The sequence below is a fragment of the Chlamydotis macqueenii genome, chromosome 1, assembly GCF_036417535.1.
Source record: "Chlamydotis macqueenii isolate bChlMac1 chromosome 1, bChlMac1.mat, whole genome shotgun sequence".
Classification (NCBI taxonomy): domain Eukaryota; kingdom Metazoa; phylum Chordata; class Aves; order Otidiformes; family Otididae; genus Chlamydotis; species Chlamydotis macqueenii.
The window spans coordinates 77,826,776-77,854,769 of NC_141556.1; the positions used below are offsets into that span (position 1 = coordinate 77,826,776).

The window sequence follows — 27,994 nt, forward strand, 5'->3', positions numbered from 1 at the left end:
AAGGAGCAATAGAAAATCTAACCTCTTGGCAGAGGAGAAGAACATGCTTGTGTATGCCTTTTTTTCAAAGACCAAGCCATGAATTTGCCCATATTCTTTTTAACGTGTTTAGATTAAACCAAACTGATATAAAACAGTGATTTCAAATTAAATTAAAAGGAGAGTTGTAAAAGCTCGATTTCTTTCTCACCTCCACACCCGAGTCTGGATTTTTAATTTACGAGAAGTACTCATTTTGCTTTTTGGAGCAGCTGCTTGGGGAAACAGATCTTCTAAATTGTATTCTTCGCTCCTGATGCTCGCTTTGGGCGTGTTACTTAGTATTCTGTTTACGAAACACTCTGCAGAGCGTTTGACAAAAAGCAGTGATTACACACAGAAACTGCTGTTTTTTCAGTTTTTTAGTATGTTAATGCTCACTTGAGATTTTCATGAAGGTCTTTCGCGGTGAAATGTGAGGTATAGGACATTTCCTGTAATAAAACTTAAAACTGTTATAGAATAAGTGAGTTTGGTGTGAGGGTATGGAGTATATACATCTTCTTAATCAGAGAAATAAAACTAAGATTTAAGTTGCTTCTGGAAGTGAATTAATCTGCAATTCTGATATTTGTCATTAAAAATGTGTAATATGAAAGTATTTTGAAGAACAAGCCCCCTGAAATAAAAACAGTTCAATTTGTTGAAAGTCTTGTTATTACACGTAGCTTTTCTTTTTTTGGACCGTGGTTTTAAAATACTTTTATAATATTTGATATTGTAAGAAAATGGTGCCCAAATGCCAATGAACTTGTTCCTCAACAATAATTGGGCAGTAGGATTTCTGGGGTGGGTTTTTGTTTTGTTTTGTTTTTTTTTCCTTTTGTATCTGTATAGTGGGTAAAATATGCCATATTGCGATGACAGCTACTTTTTGTTTAATTTTGTAGGGTTGACTCAAGGACCATTTCATCCTGCAAGAATCGGTTAGCAAGATCTGCATAGACTTGTTCCTAAGGAGCAACATGTCTGAGATTGATTATGAGAAGTTAGCTGAAATAGGTAAATATTTTTATTATACTTCAAATGGAATCTGTGTAGAGTTAGAGGTGATTTAACAGAGCATCTTTGGTAAGTGAGAGTCTTCACCAACATTCTGTAATACTTCTTGGAGCAATCCAATATGAGTTAGAGCCACTGTACTGATACGTACCTTATTAAAGCCATTAGGGTTGAAGGTTAGTTTAATACATGCAGCTTTTATGAGTTATTGGTAGATGTTCCTAGTGCAATTCTAGGCTATTGGAATATCACCATCATCACATATTGTGGCACAAATGGGAGTCATTACTCCAAACAGACAGGTATTGAATGAGCAGAAGAGATTGCTGTATTGCCTGTTATCTCCAAAGATGTTAGTCGAGCTGAGGAATATGACCATGGCATTAGGGGCTTCATAATTTTGAAAGATCAGCATTATGTTTTTTTTTTTTCTTTTGAGTTTTTAAAGATGCCAAACTGAACCCAAGAGCAAGAGTCTTCCAGGTATTTCCACCCCTCCATCCCCCCAACCCCGCCTCAGCCTCTTTCCCCGTCCCTCACTTTAGCTCTGATTTCCCCACATGATGACTTTCAGGAGCAACTGGCTGGCCTTTTTACTCCTAGGGCCTGATTCAAAATCCGTTGAAAGCAATTTTCCCCTCAGCCTTGGTGAGCTCTGGATCAGGTCCCTCGTGTTGTCTCCCAGCCTGGGTTAAACAGCAGTGACCGTGTGAGTAGTAACAGATGGTCCTCTGCTATAGCTCATGGAGCAGAGCAATAAACTCCTCTATCATTTGCAGTAAAAAAATAGAGCTGAAGTCTACCTCAGTGTGAAACAGTGAATCTTCATTCTTATTTGTGTTTATTACAAAACATCTCTTGAGCTCCAGTCCTCTTGTTCACACCTTAAAGAAAAAAAAAGGGGGAGGGAAGCACGTATGAAGAATTACCTTACTACACTAGGGCTAACTAGCTTTTCAGTAGATATGACTACTGTTGGGACTTCTTTAGTCCCCGTGAATAAGTACGGTACATATGGGTGTGCGTATTTGCTTTGGTACACTAGTTCTTTGGCACATCTCAAAGCCAGATAGCTTGATATCTACACTTCGTTACAAATCCTTACCCCTGCTTTTTGGAAACCTGTCTATTTTTATGCATAGCACAAAATAATTTTTTTACGGAAGGAGTTAGACTCTGCTTCTCTGTACCAAAAGCTGTACTTAACATATTGGTTAGTTGTGTGGCATTGAACTTGAATATACATTTCACTTTTAATAAAGCCTGTTAAGTTTCAGTGGATTATGGTTCAGAGCTGCTGCTTCACATCCTCACAAAGTAGCATTTTCTATTTCTTTCTCTCTCGCCTTTGCAACTTTTTGTTACTTTAGATGGTTGCAGTGCTCAGACTTAAAAAAAAAAAAAAAAAAAAAAAGCAACCTAATGAACAAAATGGTGTTTTCCTTATTCTGAGTTTTAATATGACTTAAATATTTTTTAAAAAGGAAAAAAAATGTGAACTTCATATACTGTGTTATGTTTGTATTATTCTTCGCAGTGTTTGGAACAAAAGCATTCTTTAAAGTGAAAGAATACTTTTCTAGTTAAGCTTAGTGTGGCCTTTTATATATGATACGCTTTTAAAAGGTAAAAAAATACACATTTTGGAGATAATAACAGTTATTATTAACTTTTTTTTTGTGTGTATGAAGAGGACTTTAATGCTGTATTTCTAAAGGCAGTTTTAAAAAATTTTTCTTATAGGACTCCTGATTTATTTTCTCAGGAGAATTTAATGTGAATTCAGACATAAAGAAATGTAAAAGTAGTACACCTATTCCTGACTCCTCTTTGTCTTTGAGAAGCACAGCCAATAGTGGCATTTTTCATCCTTGTAAAATGCATTTTTGGTACTAATCACATCAAAAATAAAAATGAGACAATAAAGCTTTCGTGTGGCTGTTTATAGGATAGAAAGATACTGAGAAAATGTGAGTGGAAAGCATTCCAAAATATTTAGTAAGAGTTTTTTGTCTAACACTTATTATCTACTGGCACATAAATCTGGCTGAAATCAATACTTAATATATTCTCTCTGCCCTAGTGTGCCTTGCATGGTGGTCAAGGCATATGAAATATATAGATAATTAGAAGGCAAAATATTCTTGAAGTACGTTTTAAAGTGGCACTAATAATGTTATAGATAAAACTGTTAATTCTACCTTGTGAAAGCTTGCATGATAAAGAGAGATAGATGATGTACAGGGCGTGGTGCACCTTATCAGAACATTAGTTTTTCTCTTTAGATGTCCCTTTTCTCTTAAGCCACCAAGACACTTGTGTGTAGTGTGTCAATTCAATATTATCTGTCAGTTTCTATAAAACATTCATTTGAATAGTGTAGAAACATTAGTGACAGTAAATAATTATTGTCACTGATCTTTCTACACTATTCAAATGAATGTTTGAATACCTGAATCTGTGTTCATTTGGATATGTACTTAGGATCAGCTCTTTTTGAACCTTACAACGGTTTGGAAAAAAACTCGTTAAAAACAAACCCAAAACCAAAACACCTTGGAAGAAGATCGATTGACCTTGTGTTGCCCATTTCTAGCCCAGAATCTACTGAGACTGGGGGAAGGACGCCCATTGATTTTACTGGACTTTTGAGCAGACTTTTACATCTTTGCTTGGCCTCTAGCTGGAGTATAAGTTGGGTGGATGTTTGGCTGCCTTGCCTGTTGCAAGTTCAGAAGGTTAAAGGATTTCAAGGAAACAGTGGATTTTGAGGGAGGTGAGATGGGGATCTGTTTGCACTTTGCTACCTTTATGCAAAGTAATGAATCTGGTCTCTACAATCACATGGGGTGTTAACGTAGAGTAGCTGTCAGTGCACGTTAGCATACTGAAACTTTGACTTCCCCATTTGCACAACCTTGAAGTAAAAGACAAGAAGCTGTAGATGGATACAACAAGCAGATTGTGGGAGTGTAGGAAATTGAGACAACATGAGCAGTTGTGAGTAGCAAGGTCACAGCTTGCCAGCTGTCCAGTCATTGCTGAGATTTTTGTGAGCATCACAGCAGATGATAATCTTAAGGAGGATGAGAAGGTAGCTTTGAGGTATTAAAGGGTTGCTTTTCACACACATGACAAAGGATAAAGAACAAGAAACTGATCTAACCTGTGGTGATGATAAAAGCCTGTGTTTTTGTCAACTGAGCTAAAATTCAACCTTTCAATAATGTATCAGATGCAAAAGTTTCTCTTTGTTCATTAGCACTTAAGCATTCTTGCTTACTCCTTTAGAACTGCAGAAAGATGAAGCGGAAGATACGCAGTCAGAACAGGAAGAAACATTTATGTCTCCACCAGTTGAGGATCCTGAGTTAAACATCAATCACCCTTACTATGATGTTGCAAGACATGGCATTATCCAGTTGGCAGGTATGTTTGGAAAAATAGTACAGCTTCATGCTTACTAGACCCCTTACCACATTTTTCTTACTGTACTCCTCAAGGTGATACACAGGAATCATGTTGATGCTTTCAGCCTTCGTCCTCTAAAGCAGTTGAATAGGAATATGTGAATGCAGTGCTTTTCTACAGATAAATTATGAGCCAAATATTTGAGCTTAATCTTGTTTTAAAATATCACTATAGCGATATATTATAATCTGAGACCTAACTGTGGCTGTAACAGATCTGTACTTTATTTGTGATAAGCTGTTTTGTTTTCTGAATAACCTGAAGTGTTGTGTAGCCCACATGTAATCATTTTTCTAGTCTGCCCTGGAAACGGTGTGCAACTGTGAAGAGATATGGATTACTGTATAAAAACTAATAAAAGGCAGAAAGGAAACTGTTGATGTGTTAACTGCATTTATCACCTGACTTTCAGTTGTGACATGGAGAAAAGCTATGGGTACATAGCATATCTGAATATTGGATTGTTTAATGTTTACAGTTATTTATTTTTAAAGCATTCTGGCAACATATAAGACAGGCATATTTATGATATAAAAGCACCTCTTTATGCATTGCATATTTTTTTTTCTTTTTGGCTTATTTTTGGCATCAATCTGCTTGTTAAAATAGCATTAATAATCACAATCCTGAACTAAAGAAATGTGTACAATAAGAAACAAATAGCGATATTGAACACTGCTCATCCTAATAAAGTCTAAGATGTGTTGTATTGTGCACGCTTTGTGTACCTTCCAGAATTGGAGCCATAAACAGGATGTCATCCAGGTGAATATGAACTTTAGCCAAACCAGTCCTCTAGTGAGGTATGATTGACTAGGGCAGTGAAATCCATGGTGATTTGCCTTCTGACTACAGTGGGAGGAGAAATGTACCCATAGTAACTTCTCTTCTTGAAGCTTATACACAGAATAATAATTACCTTTTACCTTCTTCAAAACTAACGCCCCAACGTAAGACTCAAATACATATACAAAGGAATAACAGATGCACATTCTTGCAATTCAAAAGCTACTACCTGCTAACCCACTAGGATGTTTCTCACTCAAGCACCAATTTTGGGATGGGGGAAATACCAAGATAGAAAAGTTATTAATGAAACCATTGAAGTCAAACTGACAAAGTGTGAAATAGACGTGTTAACAGACACACTGAATACACCAGAGTCACTGTAACTGTCCACCTAAGAACCTCTCCCATCTGCTGTAGTAGGCAGTGCTGCATAATAATGCTTTAAAAGAGATCTTCAAGACTTTTTTTTCTTCTGCTGGTATACTCAACATCAAATTGTGGTGGGCCCCGTATTTACTGCTTCCACTTTAGTCATGTGCAACTCTTTAGTAAATGTTTGTTGGTGCTCCTCATTCTTCATTCACTCAAAGCTGTCCTGGAAACCATAAGCACTTCATATTTGTCTATTTTAGCGGGTGTTAATTCTAAAGGGTCCTTGTGTGTTTATTTTCCTTGGAGAAATAATTTTTTGCAGCTATAGGCAGAGCTGCTGGGTGATGAGCTGAAACCCCAAAGTCTGCCTGCCTTCATCTTATGCAGGTACCTTATTCCTGTGTTAGAGAATGGGAATGTGCTTTGGTGTAGTGGGGTGAAAGCCACCGTGTTTTTTAGAGACCTGCCTGTAGCTTCTCCAGTTTCACCTTGGAACTTGCTCCGTATCAGTGTTTGCTTGGAATAAAGTCCAAGCATTAGATACACTCCTGGTTTAAATTCACCAGAGCAAATGGAGGTATTCGCAAGATGAATCTTGGCTGAAATGTTGGATTATCTCTGATGGTTTTGTTCTTAGTACTACAGTCTTTTGTCGGGGAAAAAAAGTCCCCTAGACATTGTTTAAGCTCAGAAAAGAGTGACTTTAGCTGCAATTTCAGTCAGAAATACATAATGGGGTTTTGTAAGTCTACTGGACAATTTCTACGTGAAGCACAAGCTGTGCATCGGATGGCAATCTGCACCCTCCAAAGCAGTTCTGATGGTGGGATGTAAGAGGAGGACGCAGAGGTCTGCATATGAATGCAGAGCACAGGGAAGGTGGAATATGATCCAAAGACATGCTTCACCTCCACAAAACAAGACTTCCCCATCCCCAGTGTTAACAGGCGTGAAGTCGGAATTTAATGTTTTCTGGATTTAAAGTGAGGAAAGGAGGAGCTCTTCGGATCTCCTTCCCATCTTCAAAAAGACCAGTCCCTTGTGAAACAAATTATTTTTGAATTATTTATACCTAGTTTGTAATGGTTTTAATCTCTTTGAATAAGACAAAGTATAATTTCAGTATTTGGAATGGCTGTTTTAAAGCAATTCTTAAAGCTATTCCTTCAGTTTTAATTCTGTGACTGAAAGACAATGAGCTGTATTGTTTGAAATGATTGAAGAGAAAGAAAGAATTTAGGTGAAAATATTTGCAGTAATTTATCCATCTCTTACAGTGATCTAGTTTCCAATAGTTAATTTAAAAAAAAATAATAATCTAAAATTCCTTGTGGCTTCTCACAAATTGAAATAAGTTATACCTGCTTTTCATAACAATTACTTTGACTATATGCAACGGGGATTTTTTGAATTGTATTCATACAGTGTGAAAACACAATGAATTAAATAAGAATAGAAGACATTTTTAGAAGATATAAGCTTTAATAATTGTTTATTAATTACAGACTGATTTATGTCACAAACACCAATGTGCAGCAGACTACTCTAAGCATATATAAATGGAACAGTGCTGCTACTTTTCTTCTCTTTTGAAGGAGAAATTTCAATCTGTTGTCTAAAGAACCTCAATTTTTTTTTTAATTTTTTTTTTTTTTTTTTTTTTTTTTTTACAATAAGGAAGGGACATATAAGCATATGTGATGCATCAAGCTTCCTTATTTTCTGTAGTTTGCTTCTGTAATATGATTGCTGGCAACTTTTTGTGGTACCTTTTTTTGACTATGTGCTGATTTAGTAGGACTCTCTCATGCTTTTTTTCATTAACTGCCAGTGGCATTAATGGAATCAAAGTCCATGATTGTTTTAAATCTGTATTTCCCTTCTTAGCCTTTTATTACTTTTCTGGTTATATTTAAAAATTTCAGATATCCAGCATGGGTCTTTGCAGACTCTCCCTATTTTTCTTCAAGATCCAGTTGATTTCATGGCCCTTTCTGATTTTGAACTAGTGCATTAGAAATTGAACCAGTGCATTAGAAACTGGTTAGAATAGTATTATGTAGATCAGATTGTGAAAGGTAAAGTTGTGATTTAGTTTTTGTAACATGTAAAGAGAAACTGTAGTGAATTACCTAATAAGCCTAAGTCACAAGTCTTACTAATTTTCAGTCCATCTCAGTGACAGCTTTGTTACTTCTTGCATTACCTTCAGGAGCAGATCTGTGGTCTGTAAATTGTAGTGCCACAGGAAAGAATTGAGTTTGAAGTTGTTTTGTTTATTTTTTTTTTTTAAAGCATTTATTTTTTTTATTTCCAAAGGATATTCCTGAAATCAATATCTCTCTGACATTATTTCATAAATACCCTTTTGGGGAAAACAATAAAACAACTGGAGAGACCTAAGACTTGGTCAGTTTTCAAGAAGGAAGCTGAAGGCCCTGGTTTGTGATCAGTTTGCAACACAAGAGCAGATTTTAATATGGGCTTTGCACTTCACAAAGCATGTCCTAACCGTTTGGATGTTGTGTTTTTCTCTCGTTTGCTGTGAGAGGAGCTCCAAAATAAAGGTTGATATTCATTAGAAGTATTTTCTGCTCTAGTGGAGAGGGACCTTGCCTGAGTGATAGGAACATGGATTCAGATCCTTTAGGCAGGAATTGAACTCGAATTTTCCAAACTCTGCACCAGTTTTCCTCTTGCTTCTTTCTCCAACTATTTTCTTCTCAGAATGTGAAAGGAAATAAATCCTTAATTACCACATTCCTCACTTTGAACATCAGACTGTAAGTTATAGTGTCTTTTTTTAAAGACAAAACTGAGTTAATTTTATCAAAATATATGAACGTGTTTTCTTGTTGAATCTGAGAAAATATAGCAGATCTGCTTTAAACATAATTTAGTAGAACAATAGGCTTGCTAAAATAAACGATGGCTCGAAGTGCCAAATTCAAATGTGAATGTGATCTCAATTTTAGGTATCCTGACAATATATACCGTAAGTCATTCTACACCTTACTATACCTTATTAAAAAGAAAAGCCTAGCACTATTTCCCCTTTAACAAGTAAATGTAAATTATGTTCCCTTTCTGTTTGACTATGCTACTATTTCTTTGCTTTTCTTAAATTTTCTTTTATGCCTTGTATGAATTATCAAAATACTTTGTTTTGCATCACTGAGAGCAGTTTTAATTTTCAGTGACACTTTTAAGACTAGACCATTGTTCTAGTCCAGAGAATCCGCAAGATAAAATGGTACTGGCATTAGAGAGGTTAGCTTCAGGAATGGCTTTAACTCACCCTTATTTCAACTTATTTGACATGCTTTAAGAGGAGTACAAATGAAATTTAAATAATTAATTGCATCAAAGAGCAAGCTGTCCCTTTGCTTTCAGCTTATCTGAAGAAAAAAAAAAAGTGCTACGCCACAGTATTTTTCTTAGACAAAAGAAAAATTGCTCATGGAGGAATCTTTGATGGGGAATCTTTGTGTTCTGAGTGGAAACAAGGTTCCTGATGTAGGAAATCTCCTGAACATTCAGTTGTAGTCATTCCTATTTAGAAGGACACCTGAGCATGTACTTGATTTCAGTTGCAATTTTAACCCTTTCCAGAATTAACCGGGTCCAGTAGAGGTGCAATCCTCTCACAGAAAGTTGGTTTCTAAGTAAACATGTGGACATGAGTGGAATCCAGAGGCATAAACACAAAATCAGAAATTTGTGAAATCAAAGCAAGTTGACTCTTGGAATTTAGGGTTGGTGTCATTCTCCATATTTCCTTGGTGGATCTGGTCTGTATTCCAAAGTGTAAACTTTACAATGGATATTTTAATACTTCATCTTTAAGCTGTCTAATATCCATTGTAATGTATTTTCATATGATCAGCCCAAGTGATCAGTGCTAGGAGAAAGAGGACTCAAATAGCTGCAGCTAAAGGTATAAGCTTCTCCTGCTAATGCTGCGACTCAGCTGTGTTATCTTTGCTGTGTAGTTCTTAAATGAGTATGAAGTTTGCCATTATGGATGGGCAGAGGCCCATAGTGGCTTAGTTGTGGGTATATTTACTGTCCATTACTCAGCCTAGGCAAAACACAGAAGTTTCATGATGGCTTTTTTTGCAACCCTGTATTTCCCTGAATCGTAGAGAGTAGGAGGAGGGTTGGAAACACAGTTTGTCTCACCATTTAACATAGTGTAATTGAGGTTTAAGCTCATTTTCTCTAGCTTAAAGTCTATTAAAGAAACAAACTTGTGAGCAAGTGTTTTCCCTGTTGTGGCAAGTCCCCTGGATTTGACCCTGCTTATAATCCCATTGAAACCAATGGCAAAACGTTTGTTGACTTGCATTAGGATCTTGCTTTGCTGTAATGTGATAATGACAAGCTTCAGTGAAGTAATATAATCTTTCGCTCTTCACTTATAAAATAGTAATGTTTAGTATCATCAAAACAAAAGCTCTTAAAAAGTCATGCTACAATTACAACATTCAGAAGATCTCATTTGCAAATTGGAATGAGCTGTATCATTAAAAAATACTTCTCATTTGCAAGAAGCATTTAGAAAGTGCAGTCCATCCAAATTCTTTAATTAAAAAGTGGAACAATCCTCTTTCCCAATTGCCCTACCCTGTGTCATACTGTAGGGTTTTTTTCTACTGCGAAGTTTGATATCAAAAGTGATGTATGATTCATGTCTGTTTCAGTGAAATCCAGACAAATAAAACCCCAGCAGATAGCTTGTATTTTAATGTGCATAAATCTCATTCTGGACAGTGTGCTCTACACACCTCTCTTTACTCACCGAGCGCAGAGGAGGAGGCTGGCATCGGTCGCTGTGCGGTCCTCCCAGGAGTGGCTCCGCAGCCAGCACAGCTGATAATCCTGAGGGTGCCTGGGAATGTGTGCAGATAGCAAGTGCCTGATCCAAAGGCAGGAACCTCCAACCCGTGGGTGAGAGAACTCTATCAGACCTTTTCTGTGCGTGAGGGCAGAAGCTGAGCCAGGGACTTTTTAAAAGGCATAGGTAGGCAGCTAGAGGAGTGTGAGTGCCCAAGCAGTTAAGGCAAGATAAGAGGAGGAGCACATTTTCCAGGGAGGGTAGAATAGGTTATCAGGTTTCATCTGAAAGTGTTTGGTGACATTAGCCTCTGAAGTAAAGTAAATTAATACGATGCTATATTTTTGACCTGAAAGGGAAACATCAAGAAGCAAAGCTGATACTGCAGCACTTTTTTGCTTTGTCCCCTACAGAGAATGAGGCATCTTTCAGTTCTAACTTGTTTAAGTCCAAGTACTACTTGGGACTACAGGGAAACACAGGCTTTATGGGAGAAAAAAATATACTCTGTTCTGATTTAAAATCTGCATACTGGAAATTACAGTCTTTGCAGATGACTGCCATTCCCCACTTTACCCTTCAAACTGCACTTTCACTCCTTTGGGTAAAAATTCTATACTAAGTGTCGTGGGATTCAAACTATATCAGACTGGGAAGCAAATGCTCTAGCAAATGCGATGGGAGTTTCCCAGGGTGCTCGGTCACAGCCCTTCTGGTGGAGGGCAAGGGAAGCCTGCTTCTGTTTTAATCAGCACGTTGTGTGTGATGTTAAAATTTGATGTTGTCCCAAAACATTATTTAAGCCTATGAAGAAAGAACAGTCTCTTTCCTTTCATTAACTCTCATCACTGAGGGGAAGCTGGCACTGCTTCATTTAGTTTTTAATAGAGTTGAGGTTCTCGGTCACCTTTTCTGGTTTGCTGTTGTTGCCTGTGTGGCATTGCGGGGTGGGAGGATGAGGTGCTCTGCTCTGCTGGTAATTTTGAGAAAGCTTTTCTGCCTCAGTTTTCCTGTTATGGAAACCAGGCAGTTATGTTTGTTTATGTTAGAAATGTATCTGCAGTCTTTTATAAAGCTGGTTATTTTTTTCTGCCTTTTGATTCAAGCAGTCGAATGTGACCAACAGTAACAATTAGTGACTCATTTAGTAATTTAACTGGAAACCTCTCTTAGATTTATTTTGCTCATAAAAATGATTGTCTCTAACAAATAAAGTATTCTACAGTGCATTGCAACACAGCAATTTTTTCACAAACAAGTCATGATTTAGAGAACAATCTTTTATTAATGTTTTAATTTAATTTTAGTATGTCATTCATATTAATGCATGTCACATTATAATGCCTTTATAAGTGCTTTGAGAATATAAAATAAGGCACTTAAAAATAACTTTAGGAAATAAAATTATGGTCTGTTTAAGAACAATATGCAGACATACCCGAGTACATAAAACAGCGATGTTGTGCATATTCTTCCTTTAGTGTTGCTCAAATAACCTATTTAACACAGGAGTGAGAATTTATTTTTAATGTGGGAGGGGGCCTTGTGGAATGAAAAAACACCTTTGAGAAATAAGAAATGAAAATAAGCAGTCAGCCAAAAAGGAACAGGAAGAAAGAACCAGCCAACAGAGAAAGCAATGTTTTGGAAGTCAAAACTACAGGACTAAAGTGATAATTGCCAAAAATCAAGTTGAGTTAGATCTTTAAAGGAGGTTAAAGCAAATAGTGAAAGGGTCTTTCTAAAAAGAAGTGATCTTCTGTGAAATAAGAGTGGGGTGGACATCAGAGATAATCCATATAGCTGTCAAACTAAATTAATACTTCATCTTGTTTTTCAGTAAAGATGATGGTGTTGATACTATTTAGAAATCTTTTGAGTCCTGTATGTGATGTTACTCATGTTTAGGAAAGATGCATTCTGATTGGAGCAGCATAGAAAATGACTAGGAAAGGGAGAGCCTGAAAAGAGACAGAAGATCTAACTTGTTTGTAAGTAAAATGCAGGCTGAGAGGGGGGATATATGATTACTGTCTAGAGAGTCTTTTGGGATGGTAAACAGTACAGAAGGAGAAGCTTTGCTTCAGTTGAGTGATGTCATTGTCACGCAAACAAATTGGTACAAACTTTCTAAAACTTTTAGGATTGAGAAAGCAAGTTGCTAGCTGTCAAAACTGTGAGCAGGAGGAGCAAGAAACAGAAAAACCTAACTATTTTTTAAGATAGAGCTCAACAAATCAGTGGAAGGGTTATGTAGTGCAGTTCCTGGTCATAACACAGGCTTGGAATTGGTAATGCCAATTGATGTCTCCCAGTCCATGTTCATACATGAGCAGTCATTAAGTGTTACTCTCTCTTTTTCCTTCCCTTTTCTCCTTTCGCACCTAAACTGGAAGAGGTTAAAAAAGATGCTGTCCCATTGTGACCTCTGTAATTACTGTTGAGCACAATAAAGTAGGAACTGAACTACCTACGTACAAATATAGGACTTTTTTTTTTTTCTTCGAGTGGAATCTGACAGGTGAGGACAGCCACCTCTTCCTGAGTTGAATGAAGAAAAGTATGTTACTATGAGTGGTGGGTTTTCATGGAAAATGTGTGTTTGCAAATCTGGGAAATGTTCTGTTTGTTCAGATCAAGTAATTTGAACCAACATCAGTAATACAGATTAGAACAGCTTAAGAAGTGGACTGAAGCTGTTCTACCCAGTTTTCATAGAAATGCTCATATAACTTTATTTATTCATTAAGTGACTCAGTTATAGATTTAACTTCTCTCATTTTACTTCCTTTTTTATTTGTTTATTCATTACAATTACTTGTTTAATTAGGAGTGGATGAGGAACAACAGAATTGTAAAGAATATATAAAAAAACCCAATTCTTAACTTTATTGTACTCCTACTGATGCCAAAGCCAAACTTTGATGTTTTAGTGGCAATAGAAGCAAGTATTAAATATAATTTATTTTGAAGATTGAAACTAGACCAAGAATGTCTGAAATATGAATTCAATCTAACATTTTCTGGGATGTTTCTCTATTGCTTTAAAAGGAATGGTGTTTTTCATGTCGATATATGTTAAAATCCTAACACCTCACAGTCTTCAGTGCCAAGCCTGACTTTAACCTCTGTGCTTTGCTTTCCAGATAGTGGAACTTGGGTGTGGGGTGGGCGTGGCATGAACACCAACCTTGTCTGTACACGTGGTGTGTGTGTAGCTGTCATGGGTAAAGGAGTAAATTAGCTTGAATGCAGCAGTATGTGCTTTGTCAGAGGAACTAAGGGATAGACACTTAGGGATCTTCAGGTTATGAAAAGCATACTTGTATGCCTTGCTTGTTGTGTTTTAAATGTGGTCTGAATGTAGCAATGCTTCTGGAAGAGAGTATCTATGAAAGTTTATTGGGTAAAAAAAATCCAACTTAGAGGTGTGATAGAGCAGATGCCCAAAGTACTGGTAGGCAGAGTGATATGCTGATAAATTCCAGAAATAAACTATGAAGAATCTGAAAACAGGTCACTTCCAAGACTACTAGGGAAAGCAGACCTATTTTCTTCCATGACTGAATGCGGGACTTTGGTGTTCCCAGTCAGGAGCTGAGCACCACCAACCACCTTTGAATACGACTTTCTCAGCTTTTCTTCCTCATTTGCCCAGCGGCTGCTTCATTTCACTGCAGTGGTGGCCGAATTGTTTTCCGTAGGCCACATGTGATTTGACAGTGAAGTTTTGCAGTATGTCTTGAGTAATGATCAGAAGATACAAGTAATTCCTTCAGATCAATAAGGTCCCATTGTATAAGTAAATGAGCGTTGTCTTTACTAACTGTTTTGTTCACTAGGTGATGACAATTCTGGAAGGAAGGTGATTACCTTCAGTTGCTGCCGTATGCCCCCCTCCCATCAGCTCAATCACACCAGATTGCTGGAGTAAGTTTCTCTCAATCTCTTATATGGACTGCTTTACATTTTATATGTGAGCTTCTATTAGCTTGTTTCCAGGTGAATGAGCTTTCAAGGGAGCAGAAGCAGGGGACAAGGAATGAAATGAAATGAAATGAAAAAAAAAGAGTGTAAGACCTACTAGTGTTAATATTAAGTGAATGAGATGTAGATGAAACTTGCCAGTTACTTCACCTGGAATCTTGACTAGAAGCAGCAATTCACTGTGTACTGAATTTAGCTTGTCTTGATTTTATTAATGAATTCTGGTTGTATTTAAAAAAATTGAATTTATAATAAGGACCAGTGAAAGAGAAATTCTAGTATTTTAGTGCTCCATATGTATGTTCTCATGAATAGCAGTTTTTGCCTTAATTTGCAATGCTTTTTCTCCTAAATCACTTAACAAGAGTGCTGTTTAGTAATTTACATCTTAGTAGTTCTCCTATTGTATAAAAAGATCTCTATTATGTACAGTATATTATGCTCAACTTTTTTATATGTATCTCACTTTGTAATGTTTGGGTTTTTGTGTTAAAAGCAGTTGTGAATATGTAAAATCACAACATTCTTCCTTATAAACTTGCTGCAGCAAGGTACCAGGACATGTCTCTGCCTTGTATTTTGTCACTACAAGGAGATCTCATCTGCCATGAGAGTCCTGTCCTTATTAAGCATTTTAAACATATTTGGAGTTCTTGTACATCCTCCATTGCCAAAATATTTGAGCACCTTTCAACCATCAGTACTCACCACCTTTGGAAAGGACCAAAGTGCTGTTATCTCAACTTTTCAGAAACAGAGAGGGATTAGAAGGCATGTTATTTAAGAGATGTGTTTGAGACCATTTTGCTTCGTTTGTATGCTCTCACACCTACGGTGTTTCCACAGCCTTAAGCCCACAGAGAGTAATAGCGCCTAGGAGGAAGAGCCACACCAGTCAGTTCCTCACCTAGAGGAGCTACCTGCAGTGATTAATAGGAAATGGCAAAGACAGGAGTGTGACAAACCACGTTGCTACCAGATCTAAGAACCCTTACTTGGTTCTGCAAGGAGATGCCTTGATGAAACTAGGATTTCCAGCCCTTAGACTCTTCTGGACTTGAAGACTTAGGTATTTTCCTGTATCTGATCCCACATCAAATTCACTTGGAAAGTCTATGCTGAAAGAGAACTGAAGGCAGGTGTCTTAATGTGAAGCTAGCAATATAACTATCAAGTGATCTGCTGTTGGGCAGTTAGACCCAGATGTTGAGTTTTGAGGAAGAACTGCACAGTAGGCCTGGATTGGTATCTGTTTTGTGGTGAAATCACTTAAAGAATTGATTTGGTAAAGCTTTTGTAATGTCCCTGCAATTCTGTTGCAAGCTTGGGACAGATAATTATTATTTTTTTTTGTACAAAAACACTGGTTATTTTATGCCCACAAAATTCTCTCAATTGTTTTTAGAAGTACAGACTTTCCTGTATGTAATGTGCCAAGGGATTTACATGCTGTAAAATAAAACATGAGACACTCTGTGTGTAAGAATATCTGTTTAGATATCTTTTAATTTCAAACTCTTTTTTAAAAAGTCTTGAATGACTGTTACTACTGCTTCTCCCGTTAATACTTAAGTCAGGGATCAAAACAGCGTTATATTAATTCCAGTGTTGGTCCTTGTACCAGGCTATTCGCAGTCTAAGATTTACAGTATGCTGAGGGAATAAGCAGATAAATGCGACTGTGGGAGTACAGTGTAAGAGTGAAGTTACGGGCTTTTCCATACAAAGGTGAATAGTCAAAGTGGCCTTGATGCTTGCAGATAGCCACAGCCTAATAAATGGCACATGGAACGATCTATTTTATTGAATGAAAATGGCTTGCATACAGTTAAGAGCAATAGCTAGGACTCTGTTGCAGAATAATAAGATAGCATTGAGAATGACATGAGAAAGTTGAAATCTGACACAGAAATGAGGCCAGATTGTACTCCTTCATCATTGCTTTATTTGAATCATTGAGCTGTGTAATAGGGCATACAGTGTTCTCAATTGTAGGAGAAAAGGAAGAGAAAAGCATCTTAAACTATACTATAAAAGAATGAACACACAGAAATCTGCTTATAAAACTTGCAGTATTATTTCACGATGGGATGAGTAGCGTAGTTCTTTAAATTAGTTTTAAGGGAAATGATCTATGAACGCAGACCCCACAACACAAACAAGTAAAAGGCAAATATATTCAAGAAAGCAGTTTATAGTAAGAAGTTGTAATTGGCAGTAATTAGGGCTAATGGATTTTTCAAGCGTTTAAAAAGTTTTAAATTGAGAGGAAAACCCAAGATTTATTCGTTATTATTTTGAAAAGTCAAAATGACAGTGTTTGCTTGGCTAAAAGGAAGGAATTTACAAAAACCAGAAGAAAGCAAAATAGAAGTCACTGTCAGATAAAAGGCATCTTTCTAAAAATTTATTGGAAAGCACAGTCCCATATTGTCTTCATCTGTTAGTGATTCATAAGCACTGTAGTTTTTGTAACTAAATACATTCTTTCAAATGTCAGGCTTTGCAGTGATGTGGAGTTCTGTGCAACACTGCCACTAGAGGAAGGTGAACTTGTTAGATAAATACATTGAAGCAAACGTGAATTTGCGGTCACTGTACAAAAATATCAGATTTTGTTTCTCAGCACTTTAAAAATCCTATCCAGTAAACTGTCTTAAAACTAAAACATTGTCTTTCTCCTCAGATACTTAAAGTATACTCTGGACCAGTATGTAGAGAATGATTATACAGTTGTCTACTTTCACTATGGACTGAAGAGCTTGAATAAACCGTCTCTGAAATGGTTACAAACAGCCTACAAAGAATTTGACAGGAAGTATGTCTCCAAAATATTTGGTTTATCTTTTTGGTTTTATAATGCCTGTAACTAACTTCCATGAAGGAAGCATATCTTTCCTTGTCTGCCTGCAGCTAACTGAGTTAATTTTGCCATTAAAATTCTTGTAATGATACCGTTGCTGTTGGTTCTCTTGTAAGTGTCTTCTGTGCAGTGCTAAGGAATGGCCTGAGTGCTGCAGTGGTTATCCAAAATTATGAAAAGCCTAGGGAACAAAACCAAGATCCATTGCCTTTTCTGTGCACTATTTAATAAGACACCTGTGACACCTTATTAGTCATCATTCTCGATTATCTCACAGTTGTGTTTGAACCTTTGATCATCCCAAGGCTTGCTGTATACAAAAAAAGGAAAAATTAGTTTTTAACAGTCCGTATCTCACAACCCTTGCAGTGTTCATTGGTTGTTATATGTAAAGCCCTGAAGGATCCACTGTGATCCTATATGCCTCACCTTTGGAGTAGCAATGGCTACAGCTCATGGCTTCATGTTTTAGTTGGCTAGGGTGCAGTCAAGGCCAAAGCTTCTATATAAATAGCATTTTAACAGTGTAAACAAAGGTTCTGGTGTTTATTCTCTGAAAATGCATGCTTAGCAGTGGAGCTGAAAGTTCCTGTTGAAGTCAGTTAGTCTTGTTTGCAAGATTTTACTTGATCTACTTGATTGTAAGTTGACCTCAAGACGGCAACATGACTGAAAGCAAAATTACACACAAATAGCTCTTTCCTGACATGTATGAGTGTATGTGCATGTGCATTTTGGGGTGATGGATCATACATGCCCAACATTTTCCATTTTGGAGCTGGAACAAGAAGCAAATTTCATAAAAGATGCCGTGAAAAAGATTATTTGGGCATTTCTAGACTAGACTGGGATATAAACACCTGAGCATGTCACAGGACTGCATACTCTGCTTTGAAAATTGAAGTTGAGATGTGCACAACACCTTTTGGTGGTCTAGTGCCAAAGCTCAGACTCTTTTGAATCTCGCTCAATAAACTCCTGAAACTCCAAAACCCAGTGAACAAGAAGATGAGATTTTGCATAGCAGCCCTCAGAGCTGCAGAGGGAAGCTATCATCTGAAGCCTCTAACTGCTTTCATGAGATAGTGCTCTCCACTCAGCAACGGACTGAGAAAGTTTTTTGGTTTTGCTAGTAGGTTTCTGGATATGGTTAATATTCAGTCCCTGAAGAAAAACCGATGCATTGTAAGGGAGAAGAAAGGTAAAGGATCTCTTATATTTTGTCTTTGGTAAGACATTTAGACTACAATACTGTTTTTTACTGTACAATGACAATTCCTGAAAATAAAGCACTATATGGAGTTGGAATTCTACCCTACCATACTGTTCTCCTTCTAGGAGAATCCCAAGCCAAATTTACAGTTGCTGTGTGGGGAGAGGCAGTATGAGGGAAATGTCGTCTTCAGTTCTGTTGCCTTCTAACATGCATATGTCTCAAGTGCACTAAATCACTCTTATTTATGCCAGAAATCTGTTTTCTCCATTCCCCCACCCTGACCCAGAAAGCAGGAAAATCAAAGAGGAACAGAGAAGCCCAGGTAGCTGAGCAAAACAGACAACTGTACACCCATCATTTATTCACAGTTGGGACTTCTTAGCACGCTGTCATTGAGAAGCTCAAAGCGATATTCACAGCCCAACATGTGATAGAACAAGGGGTAATGGGTTTAAATTAGAAGGAGGTAGGTTTATATTAGATATGAGAAAAAAATTTTTTACAATGAGAGTTGTAGAGCACTGGAACAGGTTGCCCAGAGAGGTGGTGGAAGCCACATCCCTGGAAACGTTCAAGGCCAGGTTGGATGAGGCTCTGAGCAACCTGATCTAGTCAGGGATGTCCCTGCTTCTTGCAGGGGGGTTGGACTAGATGACCGTTGAAGGTCCCTTCCAACTCTAACTATTCTATGATTCTATGATTCTATGTATGTTCTGCTGTACTAGCCAGAGGAAAAAAAAATAGCACCTTTCAGACGACTTCTGTGTGCGTGTTTTGGGAGTCAAAGGAAAGAGAGAACGAAGGGGAGTGCAAGGGACGCTAGCCATTAGCTAGCACCGTGAAAGCAAAATGTTCAACAGGGATAGTTTCAAAAGAATAGATCTTGCTTTGAAGGTTTACAGCAGAGGCCCAGTAAAGTCTTGTGGACATTTAATTGTAATCTAGGAAACTGCAGTATGTAAACTTCTATAGAAGCAACGGCTTATTCCCACTGCTTCAAGGTACAGAACAAACTTGAAGTGGGAGCTTCATCAAAGGAACTCAGGTGTTCTGCTTGATAGTTTTTATTGTTGATTTTGGGTTTTTATCCACAATGGTGCCAATTGCACAGGGATGGTCATTTGCTTGTGTATGATAGTGGCTGTGTGAAAACAATGCCTTTTTCAGTCAATGTTGTATAGGCCCAATTAAAACCCAAAAGGAAAAAATGTTGTAATTGCTGAGTTGGTCCCTTTTTCCCCTCTTACCATCACCTATTACAAGAAGGTTTTTTCTTAGGAGTTCACGATCATTTTATTCCGTGATCATTGTTTTTCTAACAGTGAATGGCAAACACTTGAGGGTGGTGCTCCCTACTGGGAAGCAAACTTGGCAAAGTAATAAGCAACAATTTATATATAAAAGCAGGATGTTTCATTATGCATTTATCAGTTTAATTTTGCAATAACGCTGAATAAGAGCAGAGTCTTTTTGTGCTGCCTGGTTTGTATTTCAGTTTCAGCCTATTAGAATCTATTGTTTATGTATCATGATATGACACTGTAGAATCAAGCAGTGCTATAATAGAGAATGGTTTTTGTTTCATACAAAGGGGACCATCCAATACAAAACAGTGTGCAGTTGGTTTTACCTTTAGTAATTACTGGCAAAACAAGACAAAAGTAGTAGTGAAAGTAAAAGATGTAAATGTAAATTTTATACCTGAAAATACAGAAATTTTCTCCAACGTGAAACTCCTGTAAGGAGCAAATAAAGGCAGATGAAGGAAAGTAATTTTTTATATCATAGAATTTTTTATAGACTCTTTGTTCTCTTCTCAGTTTTCTTCCAAGTTGCCTAATTTCTCTTCTGTCCTCTAATATTAAATCTATGATACAGCAGACATTGGTTAGGAACATAATAGTGTTATCTTGGCCTACTATTTTCTCATCAAAACAGACCATTTAAAATTTTTTTTCTTTTTCATTTTATATTCAGTTTCTTCTGTATTAGGACTTTTTAATGTATTTGAAAAGAATGCTGTATATTGTTCCTGTAATAATACCTCTCATTAGGTTGTAGCTATTCAGTTCTACCATCTCTGCTATTCAAAGGTCTTCTAACAATTTCATTTTCTTTTCCTAGGTATAAGAAGAACCTTAAAGCACTCTATGTTGTACATCCAACCAACTTCATAAAAATTCTGTGGAATATCTTTAAGCCTCTTATAAGGTACTTGGCAGCTTATTCAACAGATTTTCCCATTTAGTTTAAGGATGGTTTGTTCTCTAATAAGTTGCTTTTAAAAAGCCTTGAGGTAAAATATGTCAGGTAACAGCACAATAGCCATTTAAACTGTCTTGAACTAATGAATAAGGTGAACTTAAGCTTGGGTATGAATAATAGGGTAGAGTTCTCTTCTTTCTAAGGAAAAGGAATCTCAATTCATAGTAGTTTTACTCGTCTGTTAAAGTAAATATCACTTTAAAACATAGTTATTCTGTGGACCATGAATGACTTTTTTGTATTGTTTGGCAGCACTTAGCACAATAGAACCGAGTCCATGACTGAAGTTACTAGGTGGTACAGTAAAGCAGATAATAAATATTTAACCTTTGATCGGATCTTAAGTGCTGAGATTAATAGGAATGATACTACTTGTGTGTTCACAGTAGTGGATAAGCCCTGAAGTGCCCATAAGAATTTGAGATGAAAGGTGTAACGGTGATGGTGGATGTATTTTACTGGTGCATTCTTTTCCTTTACATGGTAAAATTGATGCGATCTGCAAGGAACCAGCAACAAGGGGCAGATATTGCTAAGTGCTAGGATGGTTGGGCTCTCTTAGTTTCTGCTCCTGAACTTCTGTCACTTTCAAAGTAATTTTCACATTTTGCAGATTATATTATGAATGTCCTCAGTGCTGAAGGACAAAACCTGATTTTGAGAAGCCATAATGGACCAACTGAAAATGTCCATTACAGTGACTTGCAATTAATTCAACTTCTGGCTGGTAGAAAGCTCATTAATTAGAAAGGAGAAGTTTAACTTCTAGATAGATCAGAACATGTAAGAAGCATGTGAAAATAAAAAAAAAAAGTAATAATAACTAAAAATCATTCCAGAATACGCTGTTCTTAAAAGAATAAGACTGACTATGGATCTTCATTTTAACTGTCAGTAAAATAAATGCCAGAGATCCAGGATGTAGACCAACAGTGAGGAAAGTATGACAGAAGCAGAATGTCCACTAGCTGATCGTGCCTCAGGAATGAGGATGGATTTTTTGTTCCTGATTTGCTGTAGGATGGGTATGGGGAGTTTTCTAGGGAAGAAAAAACAAACACACAAACCAACAAACAAAAAAAAAAACCAACAAAAAACCAAGGACCAATAACAACAGAAAAACTCTTGATGAACATTACAGCACTCAGGTGGAACCAACTTCTTTCTCAGAGGCAGCTGAGAACTCCTTGGGAATAGCTCTGGAAAAGTGGTTTTGGAACACCAGCAGTTTTCAGTCTGTGCATGTTAATGCACTTGGTGGAGCCACAACTGGACAACAGCCATGCTATTTGACTTAGAGTAATAACTGGCTGCTAATTCTTACATAAGAGGAGTTTACAGATACCTGTTCCAAATACTTGTTTTCCCTGGGTCTTACTGTGTCTGTTGTAAATAAGATGAATACTTTTTTTTCTTGGAACAGTATGATACACTGGCAATTAAATCCTTATTTACCTTCGATATGAAAATGAGTGATCCTGACAAGCTTAAGCATTCATATCTAGCATAGAAAATTTAAACCAGGGGTTGTCATCTTAGATACATCATCGTCTTGACCTTCTGAAGACCTTGTTTTCATCAGGATTGGCTGTTCCTGTTTGTACTTGACTTTTGCCACTGTGTACCTGGATACTTCTTTTGAGTCTAATTTAGCGTCTCTACTCTGTTGTTAAAATGTGACCAACAGAAACAAAGGTATTTGTACACTGGGACTGACAAAATAATTGAAAGTATGAGTAAAGCCTGAAAAGGTCCATAAGCCAGAAGGTGGGAATTAGCTGAAGCTAAGAAAAAACTCTCTTTACTTCTTAAAGTGGTTTAATTGCCAGATGCTCACATCCATTTGTGCTTTGCATCTTTGTGTTGACTTAAGCTTGGGTTTGTCAAGTAAGGGAAAACATAAGGGTGTAATTACATAAATAATTTAATTTATTTATATAATTAATTTACTAGAATAGTACAATTTAAAATTTCTTCACAATACCTTTTTTTTCCAGTTTAGAATAATATTATCTTGGCAGATCATACTTTTATTTAAGTGTCAATATTAAATCAAAGTTCAGAAGAAGAGGAGGAGAAAAATCCTCTGCACTTTCTGTTTCCTGGCTTTGCTGAATTACAGCCCAGACTAATTTCTAGATAGTGTTTCCAATAAACAGCACAGTTGTAAAATAAATTTCATTATCAAGAAGCATGTATTTATTTTTCAGAGGTCTATTAGTACGTTAGTACCTGTTAGTACATGACCTAAGTACTTTTACATGAACAATGTATTTGCTAAGAACTGGACGAATGACGGAATTATTGGAGTGAAGAACAAAAGTAATAAGTATTTTGAGATATTTGTATTTGAAAGTATTTAAGAAAATGTAAATACTTAAAATTTTTCAAGCTCCAGGAGTTGATTGATCTCCTTTCCAGTCCCAAAAGAGATGAACAAGAAGGTAGTGTAAAGTCAAATGTATTTTTTCTAAACTGTGAAAAAACTGTAAGAAAAGCACATTTCTGTGTGTGAGCTAACAGGAGCCACCCACCTGTTATCAAATTAATATACATTTAGGTGGGGGTGGTGATGTGGCATTTTTAAGGAACAGCAATAATTCCTGATTGCCCATGGCTTTGTAGAAATTATGTGTTCTGTAACCTGTCCTGCATTGCCAGGGGTGATCGGTTAGAGAATTCTGTGCTAGCCTGTGGCTTAGGCAAGATGTTGAAATCACAAGCTGTTTTGGCTAGAAGAGACACTGAAGAGCTCTGAAGTTGTACACGCACAGGCTGATATCTGTCAGTGTCCCAAAATTACTTGCCTGTTAGCAAGATTTAGCTCATTTCAATTAAAAGCTTCTAGAATACTGGAGTGACTTACGTTTGTACCATCTCCCACTAGAGGGAGTGTGTGTATATGTATTTGACAATCCAGGGATAAATTCATTTATGCGAGAGAATTTTTCTCCGATGTTACTATCAAAGTAAGTTGAAGCAAAGTACGTTTTTTATCATAACCGTCTATTATTTTACTTGACACTTCATTACAGAACAGATATTTTGTGTTGTGGAAAAATATGAAATTATTTTAGACCATGTGTATAAATGTGTTGCTGAACCTTATTTGAACACCTCAGCCTGTAATTAGTGTATTCTGGCTGAAACTCAAGATTAAACTAGTGATACTTGGTGCTTCAAATTTGGAAATCTATTTTGTGCAACTTACAGAAAAAACATATTATTCAGGATGTTTTCTAGAAGCTATCCAGTTGTTTTAAAAATAGATTAAGCTGATGGCCCAACACTTCAAGGGCAGACACTATCCACACTTTGAAAATCTCACCTGTTGCTTACTACTTTGTAGTTTGTGTCTACAGACCTATTATTTTGTCTTTTGGCAGGGAGGAATATCTAAATAACACAAACATGTTGTTCTGTTGGCCTGGTAACGTTTTCTCCAAAGTTAACAGTTCTTTTAGTGAGCTTTCTAATGCTGTGTGAAAGCTGTTTTTCGGTGGCTTTTAAAGCAGTGTTTTTCATATCTATGCAAATCACAAAGCATTCAGATGGAAGTCAGTTATTTTTATTCAAATCAGACTCTCAGGCATGCACTGTATATGTTTGATCATATGAAATGAAGTACATCTTATGTCTCCTGCTGCTTCAATTACAGTCTAATTTTGAGTTGCATCAGCACTTACATTTTTGTAATAGAAACTAAACCCTTTGTAAATGTTCCTCCCATGCTGATTTTTATACTACTTTGTGATTTTTTTTTTTTTAAGCCATAAGTTTGGGAAAAAAATCACCTACTTGAACTATTTAAGTGACCTGAGAGAGCATCTCAAATATGACCAGCTAAATATCCCTCAAGAAGTCATCAGGTACGTGGCAAATTTAAAATATGTTGTCTCACTTTTTTTCAGGTAGACTTCCATCCTGTTCACTGTATTCCAAGCAGAATCTAATCCTATTTCTTCGATGACTGAAAGTCTAATTTACCTGTCTGTGCTTTGTAAGATTTAATTCTGAAAGCTACATTGCCATCAAAGATGTGCTGAAGTGTGTCAGGTGTTTGTAGAAAACTATATAGCTTTCTCTACTCTAGATTTGGAACATCTGCAGATGCTTGTGGAGAGTTTTCTTAGTATGATCGCGGCTTCTGTGTGAGTGTTAACAAAACCAATCCATATGTCATTACTGCTTATGAGTATCATGTAGTGTTCATGGGCATAAAGGTAATCCTGACCTTTTTGCTTGCATTTTGTAACAGATTAAGTCACTTCCTTTTCCTAAGAGCATTCCCATTCATCAAGTGTTCATTGATTTTAAACTTTATGGATACATCTATTGTTAGTGGATCCATTTCTTTTATATCATGCGTGTACGTCTGTTAGAGAGGAATATTGGAGAGGAGGCAGGAGAGGAAAAGAAAAAGAAATGCATAGGGCTGGAATTGTCAAGTGTCAGTATTAGTATCAATAACAGTCTTTTCGACAGAGCGCTTTACATGGAAATGCTTTGATGTACTGACAGGAAGTGATTTTATGTCACTGCTGAATGAAAGTAGCTGGAAGCTTTGATTATGACTGTTATTGATGCCTGGTGGGTTTTTACACACCTTTTGTGTAAACATGGAATAACAGAAAATATCTTACAGCTCTAAGGTTATAAATTGGACTCCGTGGTTGCCAAAGAAAGGGGAGTTGTATTTTGAGTAGCAAATAGGTTTAAATTTTCCTGTTAAATTATAGTATGTGCCTATTTTTTGGACACTTTTATTACTGTACTCCATTGGCTGAAGCATTCTCCCACAAATACTACTTAAAAGATTTCCCTAATGCTTAAATTAAATGCGAGTTCTGTAAGACTTGCAGCATGTACAAGATTGTCAGGAAACCAGGATCATGAGCAATACTAGTAGCAGTTCATATATATAGTTTGTCAACTGTGATGCACAGAAAGTCAATGATTTCTTTATTTTTGCAGACATGATGAAAATCTTCGGCAAAAACAAAAGGGAAAACTACCACTTGTGGTTAAAGTTCCTCCACCACGGCCACCTCTGCCTACTCAGCAGTTTGGAGTCAGCCTGCAATAGTAAGCGATGAGATTTCTAAAATACGAAATTTCTATACCCTGCAGCCTTCTGTAATGTGCAGATTCACTGGACAGAGCATCTGCAAATATTTTGTTTATGTTTGGTTTCTTATTCTCTTTGAAAACCACAAAACCACAAGGCTAGACGATAGGTTTTATGAATTCAGGACAAGTATCTCAGTCTGTGTGACCTGCCTGGTCTTCATGTTTACAGTATCTTTGTGGTAGCTAGTGCCGGCACAGTGCACAACTTTTCTCCCAGGGGATGGAAATTTGCCCATATATGACAGAGCCTTGAGCTAATCTGTTGGTGGTGGATGCTGGCAATATGAAAGTGTTTTGGACATATTTAGACGGTGGATAGCAAAGCCAAAACAAAGCTTCAGGCTTCAAAATGTCTGCATAAAGCTAAAATGGATGTTTGAGCCTTTATATATTGTTGTTTTGTTGCTCACATATTGTTCTGATCAGAGTTTTATGAAATGAATAAAATCACTCACTTCCAGAAATGCCCTGACAGCTGTTTACGTAAATTGCAGCACTGTATGTGGTATAAAAAAAAAATTATTTACTTTGCGCAAGGAATGGGGTGGCAATAGTACTTGCAAGATTCAATTTTTGTAAAAAAGAAAAAAAAAACAGAAAAAAACCCACAAAACCTTCTAGCTTCCTACCCACAGTCATTTCTGTCATCTTTCTATGGCATCCTTCTCAAAAGCAGCTGAAGAATATTGTTCACATTCAGCAAAGGCAATTTAAGCTGTCTGATGCATGGACATTTGTGGAATCTCTTCCCACCCTCAGTCTACTTTTCTGGTTCTAACAATTCAGCTGTAAATGAGATATAAAATGTAATTTTCCCCTGGTTAAATGCTAAGCATTTGTCCTCACTGGAAGGCCTGAAATTAGTACAATCAATATCTATTGTGTAAGAGCTACTATGACATTAACTTTTATGATTCCTCTTTAGAGTTCCCCCTAACACTTGAAAACATGGTAACTCACTTCCCTAATTCAGAGATTATCTTTTAGGTGGGCTGCACTGGGTCATTAAGGAGGACAACGTTTTGTGCCGCTGCTGCAGTAGTAAAACCAGAACTGTTTGCAGACATCAGGGCACACTGTCACTTGCCTCCAGCCCAGCCTGGCTGCTCAAGCAGCTCTGTCAAACTTCTTGCAGGCTTATGTGATCAGGCAGCATCTTGTGTGCCACTCTTACCATCTGCTAGTCATATTTTATTTCTCTGACTGTGCCTATCAGTAAACAGTGTCTTATGCAGGGCTGCACACAGTGAGGGTGGAGTGGCCACCCTTCCTGGCTCTACTGCTTTCCAGCTGTGTTACCATCAGCAAACCATGTCCTTGCTGCATGCCCTAGCTTTCCCAAGTATAAAAAGGGTGGCTGCTTATAAGAGCTTTTCTGTGGAAGACCTGTGGGTGGAGAAACATTGAGCAAGGCGTTTCTATCACTTTTGACCCAGAGAGTTCAAGCACTGGCGATGGAGGTGCTGATGGAACGCCCCCCCTGTGAGGGTGCAGCTCACAGCACTCGGGTGTCCAAAATGGATGTACACAGGGATATTTGTTCTTTCTATTTGCCCACCCTTCTCCAAATTCCCTCTTGCAGAAGAGACAGTGCTGCATCACCACATAAAGATCACAAATAAACAAATCCCCTGTGACTTCTAAATGAGAAATAAAGGACTTAATTTAGACTGTGTTTGTGATAAAACGTAAAGTTACCAGAGGAGAGGGAATGATATGCATGGACAGCTTCTAAAGTCGGAACCAAAAAAAAGTATCAACTCTCATCTTCATTAATAAATTGCTTTTGCTAATTCCCCCTGCTTTTATGAGCTCTATAGACTGTTACGGCAAAATGGCAGTGAATTCCCACCTGTCTAGCAAAGAGGCAGGTTTGAAGTCTTCTCCTGGGTGAGGCTCTTCCATTTTTCTAAAGAGACATACAGGGAGACTCTGGTTTTATTTTGTATAGGCTTATGGGAATATTTGTGCTGTGAATTTTCATTACAGTTAGTAAAAATTGTACTGTCAGGGATGCTGCTGA

The 27,994-nt window shown here is 37.1% G+C and overlaps 1 protein-coding gene across 2 annotated transcripts in view; it reads left to right on the top strand.

The window, feature by feature from the left end:
- Nucleotides 1–27,994, top strand: part of ARHGAP8 (Rho GTPase activating protein 8) — an 81,506-nt gene that overhangs the window by 19,783 nt on the left and 33,729 nt on the right. For both annotated transcript variants that reach the window (XM_086757653.1, XM_086757660.1), the window contains exons 2-8: nucleotides 930–1,041; nucleotides 4,333–4,470; nucleotides 14,353–14,440; nucleotides 17,184–17,315; nucleotides 20,701–20,787; nucleotides 24,612–24,710; nucleotides 25,816–25,926. In XM_086757653.1, the coding sequence (XP_086613779.1) occupies nucleotides 1,005–1,041; nucleotides 4,333–4,470; nucleotides 14,353–14,440; nucleotides 17,184–17,315; nucleotides 20,701–20,787; nucleotides 24,612–24,710; nucleotides 25,816–25,926 (692 nt within the window). In that variant the 5' untranslated portion in view covers nucleotides 930–1,004. The remainder of the gene's footprint in view (nucleotides 1–929; nucleotides 1,042–4,332; nucleotides 4,471–14,352; nucleotides 14,441–17,183; nucleotides 17,316–20,700; nucleotides 20,788–24,611; nucleotides 24,711–25,815; nucleotides 25,927–27,994) is intronic.